Below are 10,910 nucleotides of genomic sequence, written 5' to 3' on the forward strand. Positions count from 1 at the left end.
CTAAGCATATATGTATATTTGTACTACTTTATATATATGTATATGCATATATGTATGTGTAAATACATGTGTGTATATGTATATATACATATATAAATACGTACCACATACACACAAACATGTTAGCATAAATATTTCAATCTTTCTTTTTAAATTGCTGCATACCATTACTAACCATAGCTATTCTGTAAAACATATTTACCGTTCCATTATTAACATATCTTTAGGTTACTTTCAGTTTTTCCCTACTAGGAACAATGCTGGAATGAATACCCTTGTATATGTAATTTTGTTGTACACATATCAGAGATACTTTTGCAGATTATACTCCTAGAAATGGAATTACTGGGTTAAAGGCTATGCATATTTTAAATATCATATCAGTTGACACTCCCATCAAAACTATGTGGAGTTGACTCATCACAGTGGTATTGTCAGTCTTTAAAATACCTTTACTAAAGTCATAAAGGTCACGATTGAGCCATTCATCACTCTATCCACAGTGATTTTAAAAAAAGTAGTATTAAAGTATTTCTTTTACATTTCAATCTCCTCTGCCCAAGCCTTTCTGAAAGTCTATTCAACCCACAATAATCTGTTCTTTCTAGAAATTCAAAGCATTACTGTTATCACTTATTTGTCATTAAGTCATATACTGACTGGCAACTTCTGAGACTGCATCATATTTGCATTGTTATTAAACATCCTGTCATTAGAATGACTATGGAATTGTAGTCAAAATTATGGAAAGACAAGTATAGGAGACCAAATGTGCAACACCTGCCCAAAAGCAAAGATAAGAAGGCAGAAAGGGACAGGAAAACTGGACGAATGGACATAGGGAACCTGGGGTGGAAAAGGGGAGAGTGCTGACACCTTGCCGGGATTGCAACCAATGTCACAAAACAATTTGTGTATAAATTTTTGAATGAGAAACTAATTTGCACTATAAACTTTCACCTAAAGCACAATCAGTTTTTTTTTTTGTTGTTAATTATGGAAAGAAATCCAGAATTAATTCAATCAGTGAGGAGATTAGTTGAATTTAACCAAGTGGTAAGGAAGTTAGCTGCAAACATGGTAGGGAGTGCCAAATCCATCTACCTAAATCAGGTAACTAAAATTTAGTTGCTGAGTGTATGTGGGTATCTTCTGTTGATAAATCAACCCTATAAAAGGCCCCAGTGTGTACATTTATTACTATCACAGAATGAGCCTGGAACTATTAGTTTGCTCTTAGTTGCTGTTGAGTAGATTGCAAGTCAGGTGATCCCCTGTGTGCAGAATAGCTCTATAGAGTTTTCAAGGCTGAGACCTTTCAGAAGCAGATTGTCAAGCTTTTCTTCAGAGGCACCTCTGGGTGAGTTCAAACCACCAACCTTTAGGTTAGTAGCTGAGCATTTCACTGTTTGCTCTTACGGTCTGGAATCTCTAATTCTCTGATGGATAAGTGACCACATTATGATCCTGAGCTTTTAGCCCAGTAACCTCAGTCCATTTTAGATATTAAGTTATACCCTCTCAAGTTGATTGGAGCCTTGGTGGTGCAGTGGTTAAGAGTTCGGCTGTTTGAATCCACCAGCCGCTCCTTGGAAGTGCTATGGGGCAGCTCTACCCTGTCCTATAGTGTTGCTGTGAGTTGGAATCAACTCTACGGCAATGGGTTTGGTTTTATGCTTAAGCTGATTAAATATTTTACAACCCTAGAAAGGTCTGGACATAAGTGTATAGATAATGAAGTAGATCAAACCAGTTATATTTAGTTCAGCATAATATACATGCAAATGTAATTTACCAAATCTGGCATACTGGATTCTAGGATTTTAAACTGAAAGGTCTAAGAGAATTTGATTAATTCTGTAAAAAAACCAAATTCGTTGTCTTCGAGGCAGTTCTGACTCATAGCAACCCTATAGGACAGGTTTCCAAAGTTGTAAATCTTTATGAAAGCAGACTGCCGCATCTTTCTCCCACAGAGGGGCTGGTGGATCCGCGCCTCCGATTTAACAACCAAGTGCTTAACCACTGCCACCAAAAAGCAAAAAAACCAAACCCGCTGCGGTTGGAGTCAATTCCAACTCAGCGACTGTATAGGACGGTGTAGAACTGCCCTATAGTTTCTTAGGAATGGCTGGCAGATTCAAACTGCGGACCCCCTGTTTAGCAGCCAAGCTCTTAACCTCTGCGCCACCAGCGCTCCTTACTTCCGTAAATAGTACTGAAATATTTAGACTATTTAGGAAAATTTCTCTTACTTTTTTACATGTTTAATTTGTTAGATTTACTTGAAAGTGGTCCTGTCAAACATTTTAAATGGTTAAAAAGCACCTATCTCAATATATAATGCAATTTAAAATGTTAAAGGTAGTACTAAAAAAAAAAAAATCCAGCCGTCAAGTCGACCCCGACTCAGCGACCCTATAGGACAGGGTAGAACTGCCTCATAGAGTTTCCAAAGAGCGCCTGGTGGATTCCAGCTGCCGACCTTTTGTGGTGAGCAGCCATAGGTCTTAACCACTACGCCACCAGGGTTCCCAAAGGTAGTATAATCAACAAAATTTGTAAATAAGGTCGTTCAAGAACATTTAATTTCTTTATCTTGAGTTGCTCTAATATGAAAGAACAAATGAAAGTTGTTGCTCTTATTTAATACAAAAATTATTAGGTAGTTAAATTGCATAACACGTATTTTGAAGTTAGAAATAAAGGCTTAGAAGTTAGGTGTTTGAATTTGTAACTTTCATAGATTGAACATTTTAAATTCCAAAATTCTATAAGTAGTACTTTCTGTGTAGAAGAGTTCCCTAACCCCCATTGGAAACGTATATATTTCCAAGTGCATGGATTGCCTTTCTGGCTGTAATGTAAGTTTCTTGAAGGCAGGGACTTTCTGCTTTATTTTTTTTAATCTCCATGAGGTTGATCACAGTGCTATCTATGCACATAACAGTTGACCTATAAATATTTGAAAGAAAGAATGAATGATTAACAGACTCAACATTTATTTCTCATAAGACCTTAAAAAATCACCATCATTACCTCTGCAGTGTAATTCCCAGTCATTTGTAATAAGAATTCATGAACACCATAGACCGTCGCAATAGACAAAGCAGAAGATATTAATAGTTTGGACTAAGCTGTGCCAATGACCTTCAGCCAAAGAGCCCCAGGAAAACAGCTGTAGCTGAACAAGTTGAGTTTGTTACTAGTTATGGAGAAAGAACTTATCGCAGGGAACCATGAACCACGAGGTATCTCCGTAAGAGGGTATCCGAAAGAACCAGTTATAGGATTTTGGCTTTGGTTAGGTGGTTTGGGGGAGGGTCTAAGGAAGTGTAGGTATCCTTTTAGATTGGATGTTGTCTCAGCGAGTGGGGGCAATTCTATGACTGAGTATGTCAAGTAATCTTAACTTTAGGGAGAGCAAACTAGAAAGACGATAAAGCTGTAACTGGCGAAGAAGTAGCAGTAGTTCTTTTTAGCTAAGAGGGGGTGTTTGGTATTTTGGGGTGGCGCAGTGGTCTTGTTTTTGTCTGTGCTTAGACAAATTCATGAGGGGGGATTGGTTTCTCTCATTTTATCATGGTCTCAGAGTAACCTTGTATGAAGATGGTATTCTGTGAGGGTTTTTTTGTTGTTCTTTAGATGAAGGTTTACAGAACAAATAGTTTCTCATTAAGCAGTCAGTACACATATTGCTTTATGACAATGGTTAACAACCCCCTGACATGTCAACACTGTCCCTTCTCAACCTTGGGTTCCCTATTACCAGCTTTCCTGTCCCCTCCCACCTTCTAGTCTCTGTCCCTGGGGTGCTGCACCCCATTAGTCTTATTTTGTAGGCCTGTCTAATCTTTGGCAGAAGGGTGAACCTCAGGAGTGACTTCATTACAGAGCTAAAAAGATGCCTGGGGGCCATACTCTTGGGGGTTTATCCAGTCTCTGTCAGGCCAGTAAGTCTGGTCTTTTTTTTCTGTGAGTTAAAATTTTGTTCTACATTTTCCTCCAGCTCTGTCTGGGACCCTCTGTTGTGATCCCAGTCGAGCAGTCAGTGGGGGTAGCCAGGCACCATTTAGTTGTACTGGACTCAGTCTGGTGGAGGCTGTGGTAGTTGTGGTCCATTAGCCCTTTGGACTAGTCTTTCCCTTGTATCTTGCTTTCTGCATTCTCCCTTGCTCCGGAAGGGGTGAGACCAGTGGAGTATCTTAGATGGCTGCTTCTGTGAGATTTTTTGTCCAATAGGAAAATAACATGGCCTAGCTAGGAGTGTCAGGTCAGCTTTCAACTGTCAGGGGCTACTCTTTTCTTCTTTCTCAAGTGGTAGTAAGAGGAGATAGAGAAAAGTAAATAAATTCAAGAGTTATTCAGAACACAAAGTCAGCATAATTGGACGTGGGGGCAGAAGGTGAGGTCAGGGATGATTTCTAGGTCTCTGTCTTGCAAACAAGAGATTGGTGGTGCCATTCACAAAAACAGTGCCAGCTTTGTATTACCTGCTAATTTAATCCTTACCAAAAATATATGCGTGGTTAACATTATCATACCCATTTTACTGATGGGAAATTAAGGTTTTAGTAAGGCTTAATGCCTTGCCCATTGTCACCTGGAACCAGGACTTAGATTCAGGTTTGCTTGACTTCCATAGTCATAATGACTTTTTACTTTATCTTTTTATAATTAAGTATTTTAGTCAATATCTGATATCTTTCCAAAACTTTCTGAATTGTTTGTCCTTTATTCAGTTGATTAAAAAGGAGCCAGAATCAAATCTGTTGTGAGAAAAGTTTTCTAAAGAGAATGGCTTCAAAGTGATATTATTATAATGTTGTCATCATAGTGAAGAGACTATGTTACAATTATACATTTTGTTATTAGAATCATTTCTAAAGGTAGAAATTTATGAGATATTAGGAATCCATTTCAATAGATCAGAAAAGGAAATTATGACAAGAAAAATATCATTAGACACTATATAGCATAATATAAAATATGAATGAATACATGAGATAAGGGTTTTTAATATTTTACTCTTTCAAAAATTTATGTACAGTAAGATTAAAACAATACAGTTGTACATTCGACTTTTCCTGTGGATCTGTTCATCTGCATTGCAAGGGTTGCTAGGTAATAATTGCACTGGGATACGGTTATTCTGAATTTCTTCCTCATGGTCAAGGATAGTCATTAGGGACTAATAGGCAAGGTACCCTCTGCCAGGTTGGCTCCCTAGATTTTGCTGGCAAAAATACTCTTGCAATGCTCTCGTATCCTCCCCTCCCAAATATTCATCTCTTTTTTTTGTCACTCTCTTATACAGTGAACATATCTTTGGGAAAAGCACCTCTCTCTCTCTCTCTCTCTCTCACACACACACACACACACACACATACGGTAGGAAATCTTGACCTGGTTGGCATTGCTGAGAACAAAAGACCCACCAGAGAATAGCTCTTTCTTCTTCTCTACACTCAAGCAACTCCCCTCCGAGCGTTCACTGGTTATTATGTGTGAAGATTGTGGTCATGGTTGTTGTTTCTCAACTATGAACTTCTTTACAAGGATCTGTGTTTTCAGAGTGCCTGCTACTTGAGTGTCTGCTGCTTGAGGCATCAACTCATTGTTAGAGTTCTTCACAGTCCTCATCCATTTTAAGATCCTTTATTAAAATAGCCTGAAGGTGACCATCTATATCCCATACCAAAAACAACAACAAGAATCCACTACGTACAAACATAAAGACATGCCTCAGACAATTATAATGTACAGCACGTGCTTGGATATTAATGCTTTGGAAAGATGATTTGCCCAGACTCTTTCATTAGGAGATATCATGGCCTGATGGAGGAGTTTGCTATTTGAAACTGAACCCCAAAGGAAAAGAGTAGAAAACCCTACCACTAATACCATTGAAAACTCAAATGGATCAAATAATAAAGGATATTGATTATAACAACATTTGATCATCTCACCTTGATTTTAAGGATCTACTTTCCGTTCTCACTCTGCCTAAAAGGCACAGAGAACATTGACACTTTAAGATGCTCCCAGGCCCTGCAGTTCTGACATTTCCCAGTAGGGGACATTGTTGCATTAAAAACTGCACCAGTTTCAGCATTAACTAGGTGGTCCTGTGTTCCTTCTCTATTTTCAAGACATGTTTTTATGGGAAGACATATATATGAATATTTTTTCTTTAAACTCAAAGAAAGTGAGAGTTGAAGACAAAAAACAGAGAAGCCTTGAAGGATTGTTCTTTCGCTGATTATCTTCAGCAGAGATTTCATTTTATGTGACTTGCTGAGGCTGGTATCAAAGTCCCAAAGTACGAAACGCATCTCGTAAGTCATCGACTTCATATAGGGGCTGTACAGAAAGAGAAATAAATTAGTGGAGAGCTTGAAAATTGAGTGTGTGCTGGTGAGGGCAAAAGGGGAGTGGGATTCTAAACCGGCTGGGTGGGTTTTTAAGATTTTTGAATAAAGTAGGGAGGGAGTGGAGCCCTGGTGGCGCAGTGGTTTAGAGTTCGGCTGCTAACCAAAAGGTAGGCAGTTCAAACCCACCAGCCACTCCTTGGAAACCCTACCGGGCAGTTCTCCTCTGTCCTATAGGGTCACTATGAGTCAGAATCGACTCTAGGGCACCTAACAACAGAAACAACAACAAGGGAGGGAGAAGAAGAGGAGATAGGAGGAGGAGAGGAAGGAATTCTGACCGGGAGGAAAACAGTGCTGAGAGAAAAAAAACACTGTGAGACAATGAAAAGGGTGGCGACGGGGCACACAAAGGAATCTTAGCAGAAGGCTGAGAATTAAGAAAGAGCAGAAGAGAAACTAATTTGTGCGAGAAATAACGCCTGTAAAAAAGACAAAGAGAAAAATAAATGTTTCATTAGAAGAAAAATTATGGACAGTAGTAAAAAAAAGAAAATATAAGAAGCCCCAGGGAAAGACTATGGAGAGAGAAAGAAAATGAGAAGCAACGGCGCCCCTTACCAAGAGAATTCGTCGAAGCTGTCTGGATAGTCGAACCGAATTTTCATGCAGTCCCTCCCAGGCCTTGAAAGTCCGTTCATGATTTGCCACAAAAGTATTCCAGCAATAAAAATAATCTTAAAAAAAAAAAAAAAGGTTGAAGACAGTTCACCACCACCAGTTGCTGTGGAGTCGATTCCGACTCATGACAACCCTACGTATGTCAGAGGAGAACTTTGCTCCATAGGGTTTTCAGTAGCGGGCTTTTGGGAAGTAGATTGCCAGGCCTTTCTTCCAAAGTGCCTCTGAGTGGACTCAAACCTCCAACCTGTCGGTTAGCAGCCCAGCCCTTTAACTTTTTGCACCACCTACGGGCTCCTGAAAGAGTTCAGGTCTCAAAAATCAAAGGGAAAAAAAGGAAAACCCTGGCCCCTTTTTAATTCTTATTTCCCTAGGGCCTTGTCTCTGGGCCATTAATTCTTTCCCTTCAATTCTAAGCTACAGTGTTGGTTCCAAAGATGAACCAGAAGCTTGCTGCAATTCTTCCCCCTGAATTCCTTAGTGACTCTTCTCAGCCTAAGTTGCAATCCTGAATGGTAGCTACTTCACTGAGCCCTTGCGGGCAGAAAGGTCTCCCCTTAGCACCTTTGAAGGTCATGATGGCGATTTGGACCCCAGCGCGGTGCAGCCGCCGCAAACCCTCAGGCTCAGCCTTGCGGTCCTCGCAGAAGTAGAGACGCGCGGTGAAGATCCTCAGACTGAGGTTCGGGTATCCTCTCAGGAAGTCGGCCACATGCCGGGCACAGTCGTAGCAGGGGCTCCAGGAGGTGAACCAGGTGACACGGTAGCATCGGCCAGGGTCCAGATCCCAATCCGAGATGTAGCGGAGGAACAACAATTCCACGTGGCAACCGGACTGGAAAGAGGGCACAGGACTCAGCTGATGTTCATTTGACTTTCTTCGTGGTTCTGGTGGCTTTATATTCATTAGTTCATTTCCCTCCCACAGTGATCTTTTGGGGGTGTTTGCAGTTATTGTTCTCGTGTTACAGAGAAGCTAAGCAACTTGCCCAAGTGGTGAGTCAAACCCAGGTGGTGTGAGCAGAGGCTCTGGGCACTTTGTACGCCTGGCTCTGTGGAGTGAAGAAAGGCTATTGAAGTTTTGGGGGAATGTTAAGTTGTTTGGAGGACATAACCATCACACTGTCTCAGTAGAGATTAAATATATGTTTGTGAAGCTACATTTTGCATTTCTGAGGAGAAGGAAACTGGATTGAAAATGCCTGTTGATTTAACATTATGGAAATAAACCTATACCACTAGGTAGGAGTAGGACAACTTCAGAGGAAGGCTGGGAGGACAGGAAGAGGGACAATAGATTATGGTGAGGCAGACAGGTAGGTGTTGGAAGAGAGGCAATAGGCACTGCCATGGGCTGTTGTTGTTAGCTGCCGTCCCCATGTGTGCAGAGTGGAACTGCTCCATAGGGTTTTCAAAGCTGTGACTTTTCTTCATAAGCAGATCACCAGGCCTTTCTTCAGAGGCACCTCTACGTGGGTTCTAACTGCCAATCTTATGACTAATACTCAAATACTTAACCATTTGCACCACCCAGGGACTCCATGGCCTAAGAGCAATTAAATAATGTGTTTGGTCAAAATATGAGCTCTGCAATTGTAATAATAACCACAGAAGTGAAATATAGCAAGTTCACCTAGTGTTGCAGGAGAGTCAAATTATTTGTCTTGGAATCTGAAGACCTAGGCTCCATTTCCCAGCTCCACCACTCATGTGGCTTAGGCAAGTCACCGAGCTCTCGGATCTTCTATTTTCTCATCAAATCATTTGGAAACCAGAAGTCTGAGTCATTGTTGTTGTTGTTGTTGTTTTTTTTTTTCCTAAATTATTCTTCCTTAATTTTCAAAATTTCTAAAGACACAATTTGTTTTTCACATTTAAAATTTAGCTTAAATGAGCTGATAATACTCTCCCAAGTTCAAATGCTCTTACCATTGTGTCCTTCCTTAATCTCAAGGGTAATTCAGGTGTTGGGGAAAGGGAAGGAAAATTTGGGGCAGTGATAAGGCGTGGTATTAGGATGCCCAGTATGATTGGTGAGGACATTAAATGACATTACGTGGGACATGTCGGGTATGGTTGCATGGACATGAAAAAAGCGGGGGAGGGGTGAGGAGCCTAGTGGAGGCATAGCTGTGAAAAAGGCTGAAAGTAGTACCATCTGCAAGTGGCTCTAAAAGCTTATGAGGTTTAGCTTTTATCTGCCTGTGAAGCAAGCTTTACTTGATACCTGGTTGCGAAGGTGACCAAAGTCCAATGAAAAGGAGGTGGCACTATCCCGCCGCTTAACCACGTAGCACAGGTAGGTCTCATGCCGACCCCTGGCCCAGCGGACGTTTTTGAAGTGGTAAAGAAACTTCCTCCGCTTCAGCAGGAGGCTGTAGATAAGAGAAGAAATACAAGGAGTATAACTCAATCTCCAATCCCTACTGGCTTACTTTCAACTTTTTTATCTGTATTTACTTGGGCAAAACCAGAGCTGTCAGTGAAGATGCTCTTGCTTCCCTTGCTGGATGCCTTAGAGCTACTGAGCTTAGAAGCCATTATAAACCCCTTTTTCTGCTTATATTTGAGACCAGTTGAGAGCTATTCAGCAAGAACCCCAAACCCCAGCTCATAGAACAGTCAGTCTCCTGCAGCTGTCTTTTGAATACTCACTTGTGAATTACATATGCCAACTTGCTCCTCGGTTCCATAGTTACATTTTGAGGTTTCTCTTCTAATCTCTACCTAAGGTACCACAAACTCAACATGGCAAAATAGTATTCCTAAACCCCTCCCTACCCCAAACTGCCTCTCTTCCTGATGCCTCCCTCTCAGGTAACCAGGCTAGAAGCTTGGAATCATCTTTGATGTTTTATTCTTCCTCATTTCCCATATTTAATCAATCATCCAAATGTATGGATTCAAACCCTTAAATATGTCTTGAAATTGCGCCTGCTTTATTCCCTCTGTTCTCTGTTTCAGTCTAAGCTCTCGTCTTCTTTCACCTTTTCTGTTGTGGCAGCCTCTTAATTGGTCTTAATTGGTCCCTCTGCAAAGAACATTTTCCATGCCATCACCACAGTGATATCACAAAAACTCAGGTGTGACCATGTCATCTCCATGATGAAAAACCATTAATGACTGCCTTCTGCCCAAACTCCTTAATGTGGCAGTTAGACTGGTTTTCACAGTTGGACCTCAATCTACATTTCCAGCTTTGCATCCTAGTACTCTTTTTCTTTCTTTTCTTCACTTGCAGACCCCCTATGCAGCGGCCCGCTGGACCCAGTCTCCTCTGCTTCAGCTTTTGCTTTTCAGCCATTTTGACGCTGCTAGTGCAACCCACATACCCTTCAAAGCCTAACCTCAGTTTCAACCTCTCTACTAAGACCCTCACTATCTCAAAATTTCCATCCCAATAACAACAAACTAACCCCTCTAATTCCCCACTGCTCTTCGGCTTATCACTATCATATCACTTGCCCTTTGTTATCAATTGATTGCTAACTTCTTTGCCTCCCCAATTAAATTTTTTGCTCTTTGAGGCGAAGAATGTCACTTTGTAAGTATTTTTTAAGTATAGGAGCAATGCTTGATTACTGTTAAATTTGAATATTACAGAAAAGTAAAAAGAATTTTTAAATTTGGAATATCACCCATTGTATCACTAATGACAATTACTGTTAAAATTCTGATGTTCTTCCTTCTAGTCTTTTTGTAAGCATATATTTACATGATTTTGATTTATACCGATTATTGTAATTTTGTATTTTTCTCAGTTTTTAACTTGGAAGTACAATCTAAATATTTTGCTATGTTCAGACTCAGGGACTGATTGCTATTCCTCTTTGTTTCCCAGTTCCTAGCACAGTGTCT

General features: G+C 40.5%; 1 protein-coding gene across 1 annotated transcript; it reads right to left on the reverse strand.

Moving 5' to 3' along the window:
- Positions 1–6,309: 6,309 nt before the first annotated feature.
- Positions 6,310–10,356, reverse strand: AICDA (activation induced cytidine deaminase). Its single transcript, XM_023741480.1, has 5 exons — positions 10,266–10,356; positions 9,280–9,482; positions 7,617–7,887; positions 6,993–7,108; positions 6,310–6,363 (listed from the first exon to the last, which is right to left on the reverse strand). Exons 1-5 carry the CDS (start codon positions 10,354–10,356, stop codon positions 6,310–6,312), a joined length of 735 nt encoding a protein of 244 aa, XP_023597248.1.
- Positions 10,357–10,910: the final 554 nt, after the last annotated feature.

Source organism: Trichechus manatus, unplaced genomic scaffold, assembly GCF_000243295.1.
Source record: "Trichechus manatus latirostris isolate Lorelei unplaced genomic scaffold, TriManLat1.0 scaffold00182, whole genome shotgun sequence".
In the NCBI taxonomy this organism is placed as follows: Eukaryota; Metazoa; Chordata; class Mammalia; order Sirenia; family Trichechidae; genus Trichechus; species Trichechus manatus.